The sequence below is a fragment of the Coregonus lavaretus genome (genome assembly GCF_964263955.1).
Source record: "Coregonus lavaretus genome assembly, contig: HAP1_SCAFFOLD_2687, whole genome shotgun sequence".
Classification (NCBI taxonomy): Eukaryota; Metazoa; Chordata; class Actinopteri; order Salmoniformes; family Salmonidae; genus Coregonus; species Coregonus lavaretus.
Window position 1 is genome coordinate 1 of NW_028157388.1, and position 22,265 is coordinate 22,265.

The 22,265-nt window shown below is 47.0% G+C and overlaps 1 protein-coding gene across 1 annotated transcript in view; it reads right to left on the reverse strand.

Moving 5' to 3' along the window:
* Window positions 1-606: 606 nt before the first annotated feature.
* The window catches only part of LOC311125488 (tau-tubulin kinase 2-like), a gene marked incomplete at both ends in the record, with an annotated part of 28,013 nt that continues 6,354 nt past the window's right edge, over window positions 607-22,265 (reverse strand). Inside the window, 13 exon segments of the mRNA XM_084199535.1 lie at window positions 607-679; window positions 908-1,137; window positions 1,140-1,269; window positions 2,895-3,513; window positions 3,806-4,032; window positions 4,709-4,919; window positions 6,624-6,781; window positions 7,117-7,242; window positions 8,200-8,358; window positions 13,569-13,673; window positions 13,956-14,096; window positions 14,232-14,305; window positions 18,429-18,576. Coding sequence (XP_084055661.1) covers window positions 607-679; window positions 908-1,137; window positions 1,140-1,269; window positions 2,895-3,513; window positions 3,806-4,032; window positions 4,709-4,919; window positions 6,624-6,781; window positions 7,117-7,242; window positions 8,200-8,358; window positions 13,569-13,673; window positions 13,956-14,096; window positions 14,232-14,305; window positions 18,429-18,576 — 2,401 coding nt within the window.

The window sequence follows — 22,265 nt, forward strand, 5'->3', positions numbered from 1 at the left end:
GAGAGAGAGAGAGCGAGAGAGCGAGAGAGCGAGAGAGCGAGAGAGCGAGAGAGAGAGAGAGAGAGAGAGAGAGAGAGAGAGAGAGAGAGAGAGAGAGAGAGAGAGAGAGAGAAAGAGGGCGGGTTAACAAAGAAATAGAGTCAAATGATTGCATTGTAAGAGATCATGTGAAAAGATTGAATGGAGATCATAACATGATCATAACATGACACAGCATCATCAAGGCAATGCCAGTCAAGCTGTTAGTTGGTATCAAAAAAGCAACAAGACAGACCTGGGTCAAATCTATAATGTATTTGATTTAGCTTGGAGTTTTGGGACTATTCCATTGTGCCTGAAATGCTTAATCAAGCACCACTCAAAGTATTTGACACATGTATTTAACCCAGGTCTGCAACAAGAACAAAAACATTCACACAACCAATCAGGGGACTACAAAAGAGAGAGGGAGTCAGGGTCAGTAACAAAAAGAGAGAGAGAACGGGAGGAAATGAAAGAACAAAAGAGAGAGACAATCCACCAAAACAAAGGTCCCTGTCACGCAATGAAGAAAAGTGTAATTGCAATTTCATTTCCACTCTGAATTGACCCCAACCCTTCCCTGACACAAGGACACATGGATCTGAGCATGCTCTGTCTGCATCACAATGACCTGCTGTTCTCTGGAGAAGCAGCCTGCCTGACGACAACAACAACACAACACAACAACAACACAACAACACAGCACAACACAGCACAACACAACTAACACACTAGCAGCAAAAGGAAACAAAAAGAACAACCAAGCCAAACTATTTAAAAAAGACGGTAAGTAACTAATAGTGGAGGGAGTTAGGTAGGCGGTGTGTTATGGTTAAGATAGAGACGTCTGATTGGTTCGTGGCCCCGTGGTGGATTGGTCAATCACCTGCTGGAGTTGGGCGCGTGTGATGCGTATAACGGAAGGGAACTTGCTGTTGGCGGCGCCCGCCGGGATAGCTGGCAGTTTCCTGCGCCCGGCGGACGATTGGTTACGGGCGGAACCGAGGCCAGGGTGAGGAGGTGGCAGTAGAGAGGTGTGGTAGGAGGAAGAGGAGGTGGGACGGAGGAGGTACTGGTGGTGGTGATCGGCTGAGTAGCTGCGCCTCATCCCAGGGGGTCCCTCTGGTGCAGGGGGTCCGACAGGGTGGTGAGGAGGGTCTGGGTGTGCGGGCTGGGGGAACGCAGGAGCAGGGGACTAGACGTCCTGGCCAACATCTCCTCAGGCAGAGACGGAGGAGAGGTAGGGAGCTAAGAGAGAGGAGGTAGAGGGGGAGGTGGAGGTGAGGGAGAGGGGGAGAGGGAAGGAGGGAGATGGAACAAGGGAGAGGGGGTGGGAGAGAAGAGGGAGAGGGAGAAGTAGTGTGGAGGGAGAGTGGAAAGAGAGGGAAGGTGGTGAAAGAGGGGAGATGATTTGAAAAGATAGAGTAAAGTGGGAAGAGAGAGAGGACGGAGTGGGATGGCGGAGGAATAGAGTGGGGGACAGGGGCGGATAGGAGTGGGGGTGAGAGAGGGGGAGGAGTATAGCATATATTTAGAACTTAAAGGGAGCGGGCGTCGAGGTGGGAGGAATTCTGAGATCTCAAACGTCTCCTTAGAGGAATCACACAGGTGTACTATCTGTTTCCTCAGACAGCACCATTTGAGAAAGGGTCAACCCAGGACAAAAACTCAAGTGTAGATAAATCAACATAGAAAATTAAAGTTATAAATAAAGAGGAAATAATGATATCAAATGCAAATCAAACCGCTCTTTCAAATGCAAATCAAACCGCTTTTTCAAGCAACGGCCTCTCTCAAACAAAACCACTGTCTGAGGAGTATCCTTCCTTTTATCAAGCTCACACAAGCAAACAAACAAGCTCACATGACATAAGAGACCACGATCACATTTTACTTTAAACTACTGCAAGATGCTACTGTTGACCTAGATGAATGAAGTGTCTTATTGTGTATAGTTCTGTGTTAAGGTGTATTACTCTATCTGTGTACATTGCATGATATGTCTTGACCTGCGTGAGTTGTGTTATGGTGAAGTGTGTTACAGTGAGGTACTGTATGTAATAGTGAACTGTTTTATACTGAGGTATGTAATAGTGAAGTGTGTTACAGTGAGGTACTGTATGTAATAGTGAACTGTTTTATACTGAGGTATGTAATAGTGAAGTGTTTTACAGTGAGGTACTGTATGTAATAGTGAAGTGCTTTACAGTGAGGTATGTAATAGTGACGTGTTTTACAGTGAGGTATGTAATAGTGAAGTGTTTTACAGTGAAATATGTAATAGTGAAGTGTTTTACAGTGAGGTATGTAATAATGAAGTGTTTTACAGTGAGGTATGTAATAGTGAAGTGTTTTACAGTGAAGTATGTAATAGTGAAGTGTTTTACAGTGAGGTATGTAATAGTGAAGTGTTTTACAGTGAAATATGTAATAGTGAAGTGTTTTACAGTGAGGTATGTAATAATGAAGTGTTTTACAGTGAGGTATGAAATAGTGAAGTGTTTAACAGTGAAATATGTAATAGTGAAGTGTTTTACAGTGAGGTATGTAATAATGAAGTGTTTTACAGTGAAGTATGTAATAGTGAAGTGTTTTACAGTGAGGTATGTAATAATGAAGTGTTTTACAGTGAGGTATGTAATAGTGAAGTGTTTTACAGTGAAATATGTAATAGTGAAGTGTTTTACAGTGAAGTATGTAATAGTGAAGTGTTTTACAGTGAAGTATGTAATAGTGAAGTGTTTTACAGTGAGGTATGTAATAATGAAGTGTTTTACAGTGAGGTATGTAATAGTGAAGTGTTTTACAGTGAGGTATGTAATAGTTAAATGTTTTACAGTGAAGTATGTAAATCTAGTCCATGAGGTCTGTACCTGTGTGAGTGCTCCCTCAGCCAGGCCCTCAGCAGGGCTAGTGGGGTTGACGGGGGGCAGGCTTCCCAGGGGTCCCACACTCAGCTCCAGCCTGTCCACTCCGGGGGATCCTCCGCTGGCCCCTGGTAGCCCCTGGAGGTCCCCATCCCTGTCCCCATGGACCTGACCAGGACTGGGGTTCCCCGTGGACCCTTCTCCTGCCCCAAGGGGTACCTCCAGCACCTCCAGCTCCTCTTCTTCCTCCTCGGAGGGACTGGTCGTAGCCTTATCCCCCATTCCGGTCCCTGTTCCTGGGGACCCACTGGGCCTCTCCATCATCACCCACTCCCTGGAGTCCACCTCCCCCCGGCCGGAGCTCAGGTTGAGGGCCACGAAGCCTCCGCTGCTGGGGGCCCCCTCACCCTGCTCCAGAGACCCGTGGGAGTGAGGGGAGATGGGTTTGGGTGAGCCGCTGGCGCCCCCACCGGATAGGAACTCCTCATCGTAGTGCCAGACTCGGTCAGTGCCACCACGCCCTGGTCCTGTGGCACCTCCATTGGGTACAGCCAGACCCTGGTCCTGGCCTACCTCAGACCCCTTCTCCTGCTGCTGCCCACAGCCCTCCTGCTGATTCCCTGAGCTGGAGAAACACACCGACTGATTGAACAGGTCAGGCGATGGCAGATTATAACATAGTAGTTACTGTGCTATTGTATGGTTGTTAGCAGCAGGGTTAGCACTAGCAAGGTTGAGGTCAATTCCATTGAAATTCAGTCAGTTTAAAACGAACGTTTCAATTCTTGTATAGGAACTTTTGTTAATCTCGATGAATATCCTGAATTGACTGAGTTGCAGTAGAATCAAGTCCCTGGTTGTTATGTTAGTGTAGTAAGGAAGGTACAGAAGGACAGGGGGTAAGTAGGGGTACTGACCATGCCTCCATGAAGCGTTCATGACTGGGCTTGGCCTCCAGGGTCAGCCTCCTGTCCAGCTCAAAGCTGTGGATGTTACGGAGCTTCCTGAGGAGAGGACCACCACCGTCCTGCCCTGAGGCCCCCACCATCTCAGAGTGTACCCGGACAGGGGAGCCCAGGCTGGGGTTGGCGTACGGGCTCTGGAGACCCCCCTGGTTGTTGCTGTTCTCCTCCTCTGTTGCTGCCTAGGGGGGAGGGAAACAGGGGATAGAGTGGTATATGGTTGAACTCAGTCTTCATGGTGTGTGTGTGTGTGTCCACCACACATGTGACAGAGATGAAAATATCTGTTAGAAATTTAGAAAGATGAGAGATCTAAAGATGCAACAACTAGCATGGGTTGACTACTGGACAATGAAAGAAAGTTGATTTGAAAACCAATAGAACATGAGAGAAATAGGCTACTGGTTTCAATGGCATATGGAAGTCATTATGAAATACTTTTGGCTATGCTACTTTGAAGGAAGGAAAGATATACCTCATAATATGAAGTAAAACATTCAGGTTTCAAACAATTAAGTACATGTTTTCAAAATGCATACTGCCTCCAGCTCATTGCAAACTGGTGTGTGACGCGCTGAATCCTGCCTACCGTTGCCTATGCACTTGAATGGCCAATAGGAAGCGAGCTTCAATTGCCAGTTGAGAAATACAAATATTTGCTATTTTTAATCGTGGCCATCAAAACTGTTTTTAACACGCGATTGCGTTTAGAATGATTGGGCTTATAAAAGCACGTTTCACTCCGGCAGCGACGAACAAGCTGTTTGAGGAAGTATAGCAGCAAATCTTGGGGGGGGGGGGGTTCAAAAGCCTATTACCGGCTAACGGAAACCCTGGTGTGTGTATGCTCCTCTCTACCTTCCAGACTGAGGTCAATATGCGGTTGCGGTTGCGGTCCAGCTCCTCCCAGACGTCAGCTTCCTGGTTGGCCCGGGGCATGCTGGGGGATCCGGGGCGGCGGTCTGGAGGAGGGTTGTTCTCCCCATTGTCACTGAGCTGCTCGTCCTGCAGAACATCGTCTGTGTTCTCCCTCGCCAGGTCCCCAGGGATCAGGGATGCATTGGCCATGCTGAAATTATGGAGGGAATGTTACTCTGATGTCACTAACGGGGGGGACCTACAACGTAATTTCCATACCATTTTTTGTTCCACATACTGTAATTTTTTTGTTTGTTCCATTTGTCACAAGACAAATCAAAAAAGCTAATTAAGTTCTAATCATAGCTCTCATTGGCTGATACAATCATCCAATCGAGAGAGCCAAAAACAAAACCATACAAGTTGACATACAGTTCATCCATTCATCAATTAATTAATTAATTAATGTATTCATCCATCCATCCATCCATCCATCCATCCATCCATCCATCCATCCATCCATCCATCCATTCATTCATTCATTCAACAGGTATATTCATTCATTCATTCATTCAACAGGTAGATTCATTCATTCATTCAACAGGTAGATTCATTCGTTCATTCGGTAAACAAGTTAAAAGTGTGTGATCGTGAAAGAGACAAGAAAACCCTGAACCCTCAGTGGACCTTCAAACAGTTAATCCAAGATTCCCAGTCTCTGTGTGTGTGTGTGTTCCCAGTCTCTTACCCCATGTGTGTGTGTGTGTGTGTGTGTGTGTGTTCCCAGTCTCTTACCTTGTGTGTGTGTGTGTGTGTGTGTGTTCCCAGTCTCTTACCCCATGTGTGTGTGTGTGTGTGTGTTCCCAGTCTCTTACCCCGTGTGTGTGTGTGTGTGTGTGTGTGTGTGTGTGTGTGTGTTCCCAGTCTCTTACCCCATGTGTGTGTGTGTGTGTTCCCAGTCTCTTACCCCGTGTGTGTGTGTGTGTGTTCCCAGTCTCTTACCCCATGTGTGTGTGTGTGTGTGTGTTCCCAGTCTCTTACCCCATGTGTGTGTGTGTGTGTGTTCCCAGTCTCTTACCCCGTGTGTGTGTATGTGTTCCCAGTCTCTTAAACCATGTGTGTGTGTGTGTGTGTGTTCCCAGTCTCTTACCCCATGTGTGTGTGTGTTCCCAGTCTCTTACCCCGTGTGTGTGTGTGTGTGTTCCCAGTCTCTTACCCCGTGTGTGTGTATGTGTTCCCAGTCTCTTAAACCATGTGTGTGTGTGTGTGTGTGTGTGTTCCCAGTCTCTTACCCCATGTGTGTGTGTGTTCCCAGTCTCTTACCCCATGTGTGTGTGTGTGTGTGTTCCCAGTCTCTTACCCCATGTGTGTGTGTGTTCCCAGTCTCTTACCCCGTGTGTGTGTGTGTGTGTTCCCAGTCTCTTACCCCGTGTGTGTGTATGTGTTCCCAGTCTCTTAAACCATGTGTGTGTGTGTGTGTGTGTGTGTGTTCCCAGTCTCTTACCCCATGTGTGTGTGTGTTCCCAGTCTCTTACCCCATGTGTGTGTGTGTGTGTGTTCCCAGTCTCTTACCCTGTGTGTGTGTGTTCCCAGTCTCTTACCCCATGTGTGTGTGTGTTCCCAGTCTCTTACCCCGTGTGTGTGTGTGTGTGTGTTCCCAGTCTCTTACCCCGTGTGTGTGTGTTCCCAGTCTCTTACCCCATGTGTGTGTGTGTGTGTTTCCAGTCTCTTACCCCGTGTGTGTGTGTTCCCAGTCTCTTACCCCGTGTTTGTGTGTGTTCCCAGTCTCTTACCCCATGTGTGTGTGTGTTCCCAATCTCTTACCCCATGTGTGTGTGTTCCCAGTCTCTTACCCCATGTGTGTGTGTTCCCAGTCTCTTACCCCATGTGTGTGTGTGTGTTCCCAGTCTCTTACCCCATGTGTGCAGGGGTGAGGCGTGTGTGGTGCTGTGGTGTGGTGGCTGTAGCGTTGATGGTCAGAGTACCATCAGATCTAGTCCTCTCCCAGTCATACGGGTCATTCTCCACCACGTTGTAGGTCTTCATACTGTTGTCAAACACTGACATCAGCAGCTACAACACAACAGAAAGTCACATGATGTCATATCCTGAGATACCTAACAGCTTGTACAACATCACTGACTGACTGACTGACAGACAGATACTTAGTACTCCAAAAAGAGGGCTCAGACATTCATACACTCATTGCTATGACATTTTGGAGACAATCCAAGATAATGCAGACAATCAGCCATTCTGAAAACATACACTACATACACAAATATTTCCTGGGACTTAATGTATATTGACACAGGGAACTGTAACAAAATGCCTAGTTCGAACCGTTAAAACACATCGATACTGTACACACACAGAGTAGGTAAAGGGAGAGAGATCTGTCATGTTACCTGATAGTCTGGTTTGGTGAAGTAGTCCAGGTTAGAGATGTGATCCAGGAAGACAGTGAACTCAGCAGGTAGGTGTTTCAGCATGAGCCTGTGGTCATAGGTGTCCTTCAGCTTCCCTACATGCTCCTGGGGAGGGTTCACACATGTTGTTATGGAACTATGGCTCAGTTGGTAGAGCATGGCGCCTGCAACGGCAGGATTGTGGGTTTGATTCCCATGGCCACCTTTACATAAAATGTATGCACGGGTGACTGTAAGTCGCTTTGGATAAAAGCGTCTGCTAAAAGGCATATTCACTGAGTGTATAAAACATTATGAAGTTTACTTGCTCTTTTCATGACATAGACTGACCAGGTGAATCCAGGCGAAATTTATGATCCCTTATTGATGTTATTAAATCCACTTCAATCAGTGTAGATGAAGGGGAGGAGACAGGTTAAATAAAAAAAATTATGCCTTACGACGATTGAGATTTAAGTAACAAAATATTTAAATGCCTTTGAACAGGGTATGGTAGTAGGTGCCAGGCGCACCGGCTTGTGTCAAGAACTACAATGCTGCTGGGTTTTTCACGTGTGTATCAAGAATGGTCCAGCACCCAAAGGACATCCAGCCAACTTGACACAACTGTGGAAAGCATTGGAGTCAACATGGGCCAGCATCCCTGTGGAACGCTTTCGACACATTGTAGAGTCCATGCACCGACAAATTGAGGCTATTCTGAGGGCAACTCAATATTAGGAAGGTGTTCCTAATGTTTGGTATACTCAGTGTATATATATATATTTATATATATATATATATATATATATATATATATATATATATATATATATATATATATATATATATATATATATATTTATTTAATTATGTACACAGGTGCATGAGTACATTCATATGCAGCGACGTCAGAGCTGTGACATGTTATTGAGTTAGTCCCTGTCAGCCTCTAGCCAAGTCAAGTTAGCCAAAGCTAACGTTACCATTACGAGTCATGTACGTATGTATCCTGACTATTAGTTAGGCTGAGACTGCTGATTGGTTGGTGTACAGGAAGGAATGTTCAGACTAGATTCTTACTTTGTCTTTGATCTTTCTCCATGGCAACTGTCCAACCATGAACTCCACCAGCATGTAGAAGAGGGACCACAGGTCGTCATGACGACCCATCTCCTTGTTCTTGTGTGCGTTGACGGACGCGTAGCGGACTGTGCCTCTGAACCCTGCTACTGGCCGAGGCTGGGGGAGAGAGAGACTTCACATCAAGCTGCTGTATGACTAACATGGTAGAACCCTGCTACTAACCGAGGCTGGGGGGAGAGAGAGACTTCACATCAAGCTGCTGTATGACTAACATGGTACAACCCTGCTACTAACCGAGGCTGGGGGGAGAGAGAGACTTCACATCAAGCTGCTGTATGACTAACATGGTAGAACCCTGCTACTGGCCGAGGCTGGGGGGAGAGAGACTTCACATCAAGCTGCTGTATGACTAACATGGTAGAACCCTGCTACTAACCGAGGCTGGGGGAGAGAGAGACTTCACATCAAGCTGCTATATGACTAACATGGTAGAACCCTGCTACTAATCGAGGCTGGGGGAGAGAGAGACTTCACATCAAGCTGCTATATGACTAACATGGTAGAACCCTGCTACTAACCGAGGCTGGGGGGAGAGAGAGACTTCACATCAAGCTGCTGTATGACTAACATGGTAGAACCCTGCTACTGGCCGAGGCTGGGGGGAGAGAGAGACTTCACATCAAGCTGCTGTATGACTAACATGGTAGAACCCTGCTACTGGCCGAGGCTGGGGGGAGAGAGAGACTTCACATCAAGCTGCTGTATGACTAACATGGTAGAACCCTGCTACTAACCGAGGCTGGGGAGAGAGAGAGACTTCACATCAAGCTGCTGTATAATAATAATAATAATATAATATGCCATTTAGCAGACGCTTTTATCCAAAGCGACTTACAGTCATGCGTGCATACATTTTTTTGTGTATGGGTGGTCCCGGGGATCGAACCCAGTACCTTGGCGTTACAAGCGCCGTGCTCTACCAGCTGAGCTACAGAGGACCACTGTATGACTAACATGGTAGAACCCTGCTACTAACCGAGGCTGGGGGAGAGAGAGACTTCACATCAAGCTGCTGTATGACTAACATGGTAGAACCCTGCTACTGGCCGAGGCTGGGGGGAGAGAGACTTCACATCAAACTGCTGTATGACTAACATGGTAGAACCCTGCTACTAACCGAGGCTGGGGGAGAGAGAGACTTCACATCAAGCTGCTGTATGACTAACATGGTAGAACCCTGCTACTAACCGAGGCTGGGGGAGAGAGAGACTTCACATCAAGCTGCTGTATGACTAACATGGTAGAACCCTGCTACTGGCTGAGGCTGGGGGAGAGAGAGACTTCACATCAAGCTGCTGTATGACTAACATGGTAGAACCCTGCTACTGGCTGAGGCTGGGGGAGAGAGAGACTTCACATCAAGCTGCTGTATGACTAACATGGTAGAACCCTGCTACTGGCCGAGGCTGGGGGGAGAGAGACTTCACATCAAGCTGCTGTATGACTAACATGGTAGAACCCTGCTACTAACCGAGGCTGGGGGGAGAGAGAGACTTCACATCAAGCTGCTGTATGACTAACATGGTAGAACCCTGCTACTAACCGAGGCTGGGGGGAGAGAGAGACTTCACATCAAGCTGCTGTATGACTAACATGGTAGAACCCTGCTACTGGCCGAGGCTGGGGGGAGAGAGACTTCACATCAAGCTGCTATACGACTAACATGGTAGAACCCTGCTACTAACCGAGGCTGGGGGGAGAGAGACTTCACATCAAGCTGCTGTATGACTAACATGGTACAACCCTGCTACTTGCTGAGGCTGGGGGAGAGAGACTTCACATCAAGCTGCTGTATGACTAACATGGTAGAACCCTGCTACTAACCGAGGCTGGGGGGAGAGAGAGACTTGACATCAAGCTGCTGTATGACTAACATGGTAGAACCCTGCTACTGGCTGAGGCTGGGGGGAGAGAGAGACTTCACATCAAGCTGCTGTATGACTAACATGGTAGAACCCTGCTACTAACCGAGGCTGGGGGGAGAGAGACTTCACATCAAGCTGCTGTATGACTAACATGGTAGAACCCTGCTACTGGCTGAGGCTGGGGGGAGAGAGACTTCACATCAAGCTGCTATATGACTAACATGGTAGAACCCTGCTACTGGCTGAGGCTGGGGGAGAGAGAGACTTTACATCAAGCTGCTGTATGACTAACATGGTAGAACCCTGCTACTGGCCGAGGCTGGGGGGAGAGAGAGACTTCACATCAAGCTGCTGTATGACTAACATGGTAGAACCCTGCTACTGGCTGAGGCTGGGGGGAGAGAGAGACATCACATCAAGCTGCTGTATGACTAACATGGTAGAACCCTGCTACTAACCGAGGCTGGGGGGAGAGAGACTTCACATCAAGCTGCTGTATGACTAACATGGTAGAACCCTGCTACTAACCGAGGCTGGGGGGAGAGAGACTTCACATCAAGCTGCTGTATGACTAACATGGTAGAACCCTGCTACTAACCGAGGCTGGGGGAGAGAGAGCCTTCACATCAAGCTGCTGTATGACTAACATGGTAGAACCCTGCTACTGGCTGAGGCTGGGGGAGAGAGAGACTTCACATCAAGCTGCTGTATGACTAACATGGTAGAACCCTGCTACTGGCTGAGGCTGGGGGGAGAGAGACTTCACATCAAACTGCTGTATGTCTAACATGGTAGAACCCTGCTACTAACCGAGGCTGGGGGGAGAGAGACTTCACATCAAGCTGCTGTATGACTAACATGGTAGAACCCTGCTACTGGCTGAGGCTGGGGGGAGAGAGACTTCACATCAAGCTGCTGTACAGTGAGGGAAAAAAGTATTTGATCCCCTGCTGATTTTGTACGTTTGCCCACTGACAAAGAAATGATCAGTCAATAATTTTAATGGTAGGTTTATTTGAACAGTGAGAGACAGAATAACAACAAAAAAATCCAGAAAAACGCATGTCAAAAATGTTATAAATTGATTTGCATTTTAATGAGGGAAATAAGTATTTGACCCCTCTGCAAAACATGACTTAGTACTTGGTGGCAAAACCCTTGTTGGCAATCACAGAGGTCAGACGTTTCTTGTAGTTGGCCACCAGGTTTGCACACATCTCAGGAGGGATTTTGTCCCACTCCTCTTTGCAGATCTTCTCCAAGTCATTAAGGTTTCAAGGCTGACGTTTGGCAACTCGAACCTTCAGCTCCCTCCACAGATTTCCTATGGGATTAAGGTCTGGAGACTGGCTAGGCCACTCCAGGACCTTCATGTGCTTCTTCTTGAGCCACTCCTTTGTTGCCTTGGCCGTGTGTTTTGGGTCATTGTCATGCTGGAATACCCATCCACGACCCATTTTCAATGCCCTGGCTGAGGGAAGGAGGTTCTCACCCAAGATCTGACGGTACATGGCCCCATCCATCGTCCCTTTGATGCGGTGAAGTTGTCCTGTCCCCTTAGCAGAAAAACACCCCCAAAGCATAATGTTTCCATCTCCATGTTTGACGGTGGGGATGGTGTTCTTGGGGTCATAGGCAGCATTCCTCCTCCTCCAAACACGGCGAGTTGAGTTGATGCCAAAGAGCTCCATTTTGTTCTCATCTGACCACAACACTTTCACCCAGTTCTCCTCTGAATCATTCAGATGTTCATTGGCAAACTTCAGACGAACATGTGCATATGTGCTTTCTTGAGCATGGGGACCTTGCGGCCGCTGCAGGATTTCAGTCCTTCACGGCGTAGTGTGTTACCAATTGTTTTCTTGGTGACTATGATCCCAGCTGCCTTGAGATCATTGACAAGATCCTCCCGTGTAGTTCTGGGCTGATTCCTCACCGTTCTCATGATCATTGCAACTCCACGAGGTGAGATCTTGCATGGAGCCCCAGGCCGAGGGAGATTGACATTTTGTTTGTGTTTCTTCCATTTGCGAATAATCGCAGCAACTGTTGTCACCTTCTCACCAAGCTGCTTGGCGATGGTCTTGTAGCCCATTCCAGCCTTGTGTAGGTCTACAATCTTGTCCCTGACATCCTTGGAGAGCTCTTTGGTCTTGGCCATGGTGGAGAGTTTGAAATCTGATTGATTGATTGCTTCTGTGGACAGGTGTCTTTTATACAGGTAACAAACTGAGATTAGGAGCACTCCCTTTATGAGTGTGCTCTAATCTAAGCTTGTTACCTGTATAAAAGACACCTGGGAGACAGAAATCTTTCTGATTGAGAGGGGGTCAAATACTTATTTTCCTCATTAAAATGCAAATCAATTTATAACATTTTTGACATGCGTTTTTCTGGATGTTTTTGTTGTTATTCTGTCTCTAACTGTTCAAATTAACCTACCATTAAAATTATAGACTGATCATTTCTTTGTCAGTGGGAAAACGTACAAAATCAGCAGGGGATCAAATACTTTTTTCCCTCACTGTATGACTAACATGGTACAACCCTGCTACTAACCGAGGCTGGGGGAGAGAGAGACTTCACATCAAGCTGCTGTATGACTAACATGGTAGAACCCTGCTACTGGCTGAGGCTGGGGGGAGAGAGACTTCACATCAAGCTGCTGTATGACTAACATGGTAGAACCCTGCTACTAACCGAGGCTGGGGGGAGAGAGAGACTTCACATCAAGCTGCTGTATGACTAACATGGTAGAACCCTGCTACTGGCTGAGGCTGGGGGAGAGAGAGACTTCACATCAAGCTGCTGTATGACTAACATGGTACAACCCTGCTACTAACCGAGGCTGGGGGAGAGAGAGACTTCACATCAAGCTGCTGTATGACTAACATGGTAGAACCCTGCTACTAACCGAGGCTGGGGGGAGAGAGAGACTTCACATCAAGCTGCTGTATGACTAACATGGTACAACCCTGCTACTAACCGAGGCTGGGGGAGAGAGAGACTTCACATCAAGCTGCTGTATGACTAACATGGTAGAACCCTGCTACTGGCCGAGGCTGGGGGGAGAGAGAGACTTCACATCAAGCTGCTGTATGACTAACATGGTAGAACCCTGCTACTAACCGAGGCTGGGGGGAGAGAGACTTCACATCAAGCTGCTGTATGACTAACATGGTAGAACCCTGCTACTAACCGAGGCTGGGGGAGAGAGAGCTGCTGTACGACTAACATAGTAGAACCTTACATGACAATAGCACACAATCAACAAACAGACATGGCCAGTTTCCTGGACAGATCGAAGCCTAGTCCCGGACTAAAAAAGCGATTTCAATTTAGATTCACCATTAAGCACGCTTTGTAGTCTAGGACTAAGCTTAATATGTGTCCGGGAAACCGGTCCACAGTGTCTAACCACACATGTGGACAGACACTTACCGGTCGGACCTCTTGGCAGGAGTTAGTGAACTGGCGTGCCAGACCAAAGTCCAGCATGTAGCAGGTCCTACAGGTACTGGGGAACCGGCCCATGGCAAAGTTGGACTAGGGGGGGAGAGAGAGAGAGAGAGAGAGAGAGAGAGAGAGAGAGAGAGAGAGAGAGAGAGAGAGAGAGAGAGAGAGAGAGAGAGAAGAAGAAAAAGAGGAAGGATTTTAATATCAACAATTATAGTCTGATTCTTGTCACTTTCACAGAAAGAAAATGTCAAATTACTGCTGATGATGATGATCTCTTCATTCCAAAAAGCTAGAGTCCCTAAGCATACACACAAACACACTCCACCCTCACACACACACACACACACACACAGTCCCTGCCTGTCTCACCGGTTTGATGTCTCTGTGCAGGAAGCCAACAGAGTGGATGCTCTCTATAGCTTCTAGTATCTGTTGTCCCAGTCTCAGGGTGCTGCTGACTGTAAACGTGCCCCGCGTCATACTGCGCCTCAGGTCTGCCAGGTTACGCCCCTAAAAACACACAACCCATGTAGCCTCCATACTCACTCACAAACACTTAACACTTAGTCACATCAGCTCACTGACATCACTACAGAGAATTAGAGTTGTGTAGACACACAAGGTGACGAGGAGGCTCATCCTTACCTGAAGCTCCATCACCACATAGTTGAAGCGGTCATTACGGCCGCATCCAACAAAGCGACACACGTGGTCTTTACCTGGAAGACACAGTAGAATACGGCATTGTTTATGACATAGTATAATCACATTCCACTGTGCTCCAGTGCCCTCCCCCATCCAGGCCACCCAGCCAAGCTCAGCCTGCCGCTGGTCCTACTGATTTATGGTCTGTGAGTGTGTCCGTGTGTTAGAGTGTGTGTGCTTGTCTCAGGGGACCCTGCTTCACAGCCAGACTCCGGCCAGCAGCCACACCCCAGAGCCCTTCTACACAGCAACACAGACCAGAGCCCTTCTATACACACAGCAGCACAGACCAGAGCCCTTCTATACACACAGCAACACAGACCAGAGCCCTTCTACACACACACAGCAACACAGACCAGAGCCCTTCTATACACACAGCAACACAGACCAGAGCACTTCTACACAAACAGCAGCACAGACCAGAGCCCTTCTACACACACAGCAACACAGACCAGAGCCCTTCTATACACACAGCAGCACAGACCAGAGCCCTTCTATACACACAGCAACACAGACCAGAGCCCTTATACACACACAGCAACACAGACCAGAGCCCTTCTATACACACAGCAACACAGACCAGAGCCCTTCTACACACACACAGCAACACAGACCAGAGCCCTTCTACACAGCAACACAGACCAGAGCCCTTCTACACACACAGCAACACAGACCAGAGCCCTTCTATACACACAGCAACACAGACCAGAGCCCTTCTATACACACAGCAACACAGACCAGAGCCCTTATACACACACAGCAACACAGACCAGAGCCCTTCTATACACACAGCAACACAGACCAGAGCCCTTCTATACACACAGCAACACAGACCAGAGCCCTTCTACACAAACAGCAACACAGACCAGAGCCCTTCTACACAAACAGCAACACAGACCAGAGCCCTTCTATACACACAGCAACACAGACCAGAGCCCTTCTACACACACAGCAACACAGACCAGAGCCCTTCTATACACACAGCAACACAGACCAGAGCCCTTCTACACACACAGCAACACAGACCAGAGCCCTTCTATACACACAGCAACACAGACCAGAGCCCTTCTATACACACAGCAACACAGACCAGAGCCCTTCTATACACACAGCAGCACAGACCAGAGCCCTTCTACACACACAGCAGCACAGACCAGGGAGCTACCCCACTTTACTCTACTCTCCCATACACTCATTCTCTCACTCCATTTTCAACCTCATTTTCACTCTCTCTCCTCCTTTTCCTCCTCCCCTTCCCAGCTTCATCATAATTGACGGCACGCAAATGCTTGAAAAGCGTGAGAGGGGCTAGGCCTACCATACATGTTTTTTTTCACCCCTAAAATAGTCTACAAAGGCTTATTTTAAAGGTATTTTATCTCAATATCAAATCATTTCTGGGTAACAATTAAGTACCTTACTGTGATTGTTTTCAATTAAAATGGTCCAAAAAAAATAATAATAGCTCCTTAGCGAAGACTAATTTATCAAGCAAGAATTTTGCTAGGACTGTTTGGAAGTGGCCTGAGTGGGAAGGGAAAAACTGAACTATCTGTTATTAGCAGAGAGGTTTGGAACTCACCAGGCAGGCCAAAACTCCCTCCCACCATAACAGGCTGAAATTTCCGGCGGTCTTTTCAAACAGCTCTTACACTAAAACAGCATTATCATCATTTTTACAATTTCACAGTATTATTCCAACCTCATAGTGTGGAAATATATATAAAACACAGGAAATCGTGTTTTTGACTGCACTGGGCCTTTAAGCCTTTCAGTCAATGTTTGTTGAAAAAAAGAGGGTAGAGGAGAAATGTTGGGGGATGGGAGGATGGGAAGAGTTTAGCTGGTTTCAAGTTACATCATCCTTCCCTAGAACTACAGTGAGGGAAAAAAGTATTTGATCCCCTGCTGATTTTGTACGTTTGCCCACTGACAAAGACGTGATCAGTCTATAATTTTAATGGTAGGTTTATTTGAACAGTGAGAGACAGAATAACAACAAAAAAATCCTGAAAAACGCATGTCAAAAATTGTATAAATTGGAAGAAACTAGGCTAATGCAAATGAAGGTATTAAATTGTTGCTTACTGAAACTCCCCAAGTCATCCAATCATTGTAATAAATGTGTGTGGTCAACTAGATGATAATTTCTGAACCATTTTGATTGGGACAGCGTCATTGCGCTGCTTTGAGACAAGCGTGGGGACTCAATCAATGTCCGATTTTTGTTTTCACTGAATCTCCGTTTGGATATTGGTTAGGCTACAATCAGGCTGTGGAAATGTTGGCTAAGGTGAGTACTGCTCATGATCATCTTGTCTAGTTGGCTCATTTATTACAACATTTTGCCAGCATGTTGTGTATTTTAACAAGTGGATTATTTAGCTTTTCACTCGCAGTCGCTTAGTAGCCTGGGCCTATTCCCGGACGAAAGCATGTGACTTCACTGACTTTCACTGAATCTCCGTCTGTATAGGCTATTTGATCATTGGTTTCTGGCTGGGCAAATAAGTGGAGCTTGGGAGCTTTTGTGAAAGAGCCCAGTTAGAAAGATATGGCATATAGAAGCAAACCGGATGGGCATCATGAAAATGATCGGAGAGGTTGCGAGTAGAAGAAGTTCAGGAGAAAAAACAAACAAAATATAATTATTGTAAAATTGACTGTGTCCATAAAATGTATATACTAAGTATAAGCTGGAAGTAGAGGTCTAAGCATTGTTGTTCACTAGTTTACTCCAATTAGGGAAGGGGTGGTGGGGTTGGAAAGTAATAAAGGGGATTTTTTTTTTTTATAAGGATATGTATGTGTATGTATGTATGTATGTATGTATGTATGTATGTATGTATGTATGTATGTATGTATGTATGTATGTATGTATGTATGTATGTATGTATGTATGTATGTATGTATGTATGTATGTATGTGTATGTATGTATGTATGTATGTATGTATGTATATATGTGTGTGTGTGTGTGTGTATGTATGTATGTATGTATGTATGTATGTATGTATGTATGTATGTATGTATGTATGTATGTATATATATATATATATATATAAACATGGGGGATTGGAAGTGATGCAGACAATTACATTGATGGAAGTTACAATCTATCTGCAATATTAAAGCTGATCTACCCCCTAAAAATAAACAAAAGCAGAAAAAAAGAAGTGGAGGTGGTATAGCTCATCTATCACTGATCAGAAACATTTAGCATGCAATAATGTAGCCCGAATCAAGTATAGGCCTATTATCCCAACATAGACCCACTCTGCCCTCTATCCCAACATAGACCCACTCTGCCCTCTATCCCAACATAGCCCCGCCCTGCCCTCTATCCCAACATAGCCCCGCTCTGCCCTCTATCCCAACATAGCCCGCCCTGCCCTCTATCCCAACATAGCCCCGCCCTGCCCTCTATCCCAACATAGCCCCGCCCAACACTTCCTTGTTTCCTTTCTCTACATTACCCTTCAGAGTCAGCGTATCCCTTTGCCTTATCGAGTGGCAGACCATGAACCTTTAAGAAAATATACAACAATATAAATTCCATCTCTTGACATTAAATTAGGTTGAATGTATACTTTGAAATGACTACTGGTCAGTTTAGGGCAGGGGGTTGGTTGAGTTTTGGGCAGATGGCTAGTGGTTGAGTTTAGAGTAGGAGGGTTGTGGTTGAGTTTAGGGTAGGAGGGTTGTGGTTGAGTTTAGGGTAGGAGGGTTGTGGTTGAGTTTAGGGTAGGAGGGTTGTGGTTGAGTTTAGGGTAGGAGGGTTGTGGTTGAGTTTAGGGTAGGAGGGTTGTGGTTGAGTTTAGGGTAGGGTAGGAGGGTTGTGGTTGAGTTTAGGGTAGGAGGGTTGTGGTTGAGTTTAGGGTAGGAGGGTTGTGGTTGAGTTTAGGGTAGGAGGGTTGTGGTTGAGTTTAGGGTAGGAGGGTTGTGGTTGAGTTTAGGGTAGGAGGGTTGTGGTTGAGTTTAGGGTAGGGTAGGAGGGTTGTGGTTGAGTTTAGGGCAGGCTTGTGGTTGCGATTAGGGCAGGAAGCTATGGTTGAGTTTAGGGCAGGTGGTTGATGGTTGAGTTTAGGGTAGGGTTGGGTGGGCAGGGGGAAGGTTAAGTACACGTAATTGGGGTTTACCCTGGAGTTTCTTGAGGACGGCCACCTCCATCTTGAGGACCTGTTTGGGCTGCTGTGCTGACTCCACCTTCAGAGCAACACTGACCCTGGTCAGCAGGTCCAACGCCTCGTAGATCTCCCCGAAGCCACCGCCGCCGATCTTCTTTGCCTACACACACATCCCAAGGCAAAACGTCATATCATAATGTGGAAAACATATGTTAATTCTTATATTTTTCAATCTTCCCATCATCCAACCTTCCTCCCCCATTCCTAGACACATTTACATGTTTCTTCCTCCCTAATCAGTATCCACACACAAACACGAAAAACACACACACACAATCTTGTGTGACACAAGCAGCTCAACTCAAAGGGATTAGCAGTGGCAGAGTTACATAACATCAGCACCTCAGTCAGTACTAGGGTTGAATAATTTCTTGGTATCACTTTTCTTCCGGGTAATCCAGTATTTTCCGCCAAAATCGGAAGTGTAATTCAAAAGTATTATAAAGCATATAAAGTTGAAGTCAGAAGTTTACATACACTTAGGTTGGAGTCATTAAAACTCGTTTTTCAACCACTCCACACATTTCTTGTTAACAAACTATAGTTTTGGCAAGTCGGTTAGGACATCTACTTTGTGCATGACACAAGTAATTTTTCCAATAATTGTTTAGAGACAGATTATTTCACTTATAATTCACTGTATCACAATTCCAGTGGGTCAGAAGTTTACATACACTAAGTAGACTGTGCCTTTAAACATCTTGGAAAATTCCAGAACATTATGTCATGGCTTTAGAAGCTTCTGATAGGATAATTGACATAATTGGAGGTGTACCTGTGGATGTATTTCAAGGCCTACCTTCAAACTCAGTGCCTCTTTGCTTGACATCATGGGAAAATCAAAAGAAATCAGCCAAGACCTCAGAAAAAAAACTGTAGACCTCCACAAGTCTGGTTCATCCTTGGGAGCAATTTCCAAACGCCTGAAGATACCACGTTCATCTGTACAAACAATAGTACGCAAGTATAAACACCATGGGACCACGCAGCCGTCATACTGCTCAGGAAGGAGACGCGTTCTGTCTCCTAGAGATGAACGTACCTTGGTGCGAAAAGTGGAAATCAATCCCAGAACAACAGCAAAGGACCTTGTGAAGATGCTGGAGGAAACAGGTACAAAAGTATCTATATCCACAGTAAAACGAGTCCTATATCGACATAACATTTACATCATTTAGCAGATGCTCTTATCCAGAGCGACTTACAAATAGGTGCATTCACCATATAGCCAGTGGGATAACCACTTTACAATATGTTTATTTTTATTATTATTATTATTATTTATTTTTTCTTTGGGGTGGGGTAAGGGGGGGTAGAAGGATTACTTTATCCTATCCCATGTATTCCTTAAAGAGGTGGGGTTTCAAGTGTCTCCGGAAGGTGGTGAGTGACTCCGCTGTCCTGGCGTCGTGAGGGATCTTGTTCCACCATTGGGGTGCCAGAGCAGCGAACAGTTTTGACTGGGCTGAGCGGGAACTGTGCTTCCGCAGAGGTGGGGGGGCCAGCAGGTCAGAGGTGGATGAACGCAATGCCCTTGTTTGGGTGTAGGGACTGATGAGAGCCTGAAGGTACGGAGGTGCCGTTCCCCTCACAGCTCCGTAGGCAAGCACCATGGTTTTGTAGCAGATGCGAGCTTCAACTGGAAGCCAGTGGAGTGTGCGGAGGAGCGGGGTGACGTGAGAGAACTTGGGAAGGTTGAACACCAGACGGGCTGCGGCATTCTGGATGAGTTGTAGGGGTTTAATGGCACAGGCAGGGAGCCCAGCCAACAGCGAGTTGCAGTAATCCAGACAGGAGTGCCTGGATTAGGACCTGTGCCGCTTCCTGTGTAAGGCAGGGTCGTACTCTCCGAATGTTGTAGAGCATGAACCTACAGGATCGGGTCACCGCCTTGATGTTAGCGGAGAATGACAGGGTGTTGTCCAGGGTCAGGCCAAGGCTCTTCGCACTCTGGGAGGAGGACACAACGGAGTTGTCAACCGTGATGGCGAGATCATGGAACGGGCAGTCCTTCCCCGGGAGGAAGAGCAGCTCCGTCTTGCCGAGGTTCAGCTTGAGATGGTGATCCGTCATCCACACTGATATGTCTGCCAGACATGCAGAGATGCGATTCGCCACCTGGTTATCAGAAGGGGGAAAGGAGAAGATTAGTTGTGTGTCATCTGCATAGCAATGATAGGAAAGGCCATGTGAGGATATGACAGAGCCAAGTGACTTGGTGTATAGCGAGAATAGGAGAGGGCCTAGAACTGAGCCCTGGGGGATACCAGTGGTGAGAGCACGTGGTGCGGAGACAGATTCTCGCCACGCCACTTGGTAGGAGCGACCGGTCAGGTAGGACGCAATCCAAGAGTGAGCCGCGCTGGAGATGCCCAACTCGGAGAGGGTGGAGAGGAGGATCTGATGGTTCACAGTATCAAAGGCAGCAGACAGGTCTATAAGGACAAGAGCAGAGGAGAGAGAGTTAGCTTTAGCAGTGCGGAGAGCCTCCATGACACAGAGAAGAGCAGTCTCAGTTGAATGACCAGTCTTGAAACCTGACTGGTTTGGATCAAGAAGGTCATTCTGAGAGAGATAGCAAGAGAGTTGGCTAAAGACGTTACGCTCAAGAGTTTTGGAGAGAAAAGAAAGAAGGGATACTGGTCTGTAGTTGTTGACATCAGAGGGATCGAGTGTTGGTTTTTTGAGAAGGTGTGCAACTCTCGCTCTCTTGAAGACGGAAGGGACATAGCCAGCGGTCAAGGATGAGTTGATGAGCGAGGTGAGGTAAGGGAGAAGGTCACCGGAGATGGTCTGGAGAAGAGAGGATGGGATAGGGTCAAGCGGGCAGGTTGTTGGGAGGCCGGCCGTCACAAATCGCAAGATTTCATCTGGAGAGAGAGGGGAGAAAGAAGTCAAAGCATAGGGTAGGGCAGTGTGAGCAGGACCAGCAGTGTCATTTGACTTAACAAACGAGGATCGGATGTCGTCAACCTTCTTTTCAAAATGGTTGACGAAGTCATCCACAGAGAGGGAGGAGGGGAGGGGAGGGGGAGGAGGATTCAGCAGGGAGGAGAAGGTGGCAAAGAGTTTCCTAGGGTTAGAGGCAGATGCTTGGAATTTAGAGTGGTAGAAAGTGGCTTTAGCAGCAGAAACAGATGAAGAAAATGTAGAGAGGAGGGAGTGAAAAGATGCCAGGTCCGCAGGGAGTCTAGTTTTCCTCCATTTTCGCTCGGCTGCCCGGAGCCCTGTTCTGTGAGCTCGCAATGAGTCGTCAAGCCACGGAGCAGGAGGGGAGGACCGAGCCGGCCGGGAGGAGAGCGGACATAGAGAGTCAAAGGATGCAGAAATGGAGGAGAGGAGGGTTGAGGAGGCAGAATCAGGAGATTGGAGGGAGAAGGATTGAGCAGAGGGAAGAGATGATAGGATGGAAGAGGAGAGAGTAGCGGGAGAGAGAGAGCGAAGGTTGCGACGACGCATTACCATCTGAGTAGGGGCAGAGTGAGTAGTATTGGAGGAGAGCGAGAGATAAAAGGATACAAAGTGGTGGTCGGACACATGGAGGGGAGTTGCAGTGAGATTAGTAGAAGAACAGCATCTAGTAAAGATGAGGTCAAGCGTATTGCCTGCCTTGTGAGTAGGGGGGGACGGAGAGAGGGTGAGGTCAAAAGAGGAGAGGAGTGGAAAGAAGGAGGCAGAGAGAAATTAGTCAAAGGTAGACGTAGGGAGGTTGAAGTCACCCAGAACTGTGAGGGGTGAGCCATCCTCAGGAAAGGAACTTATCAAGGCGTCAAGCTCATTGATGAACAC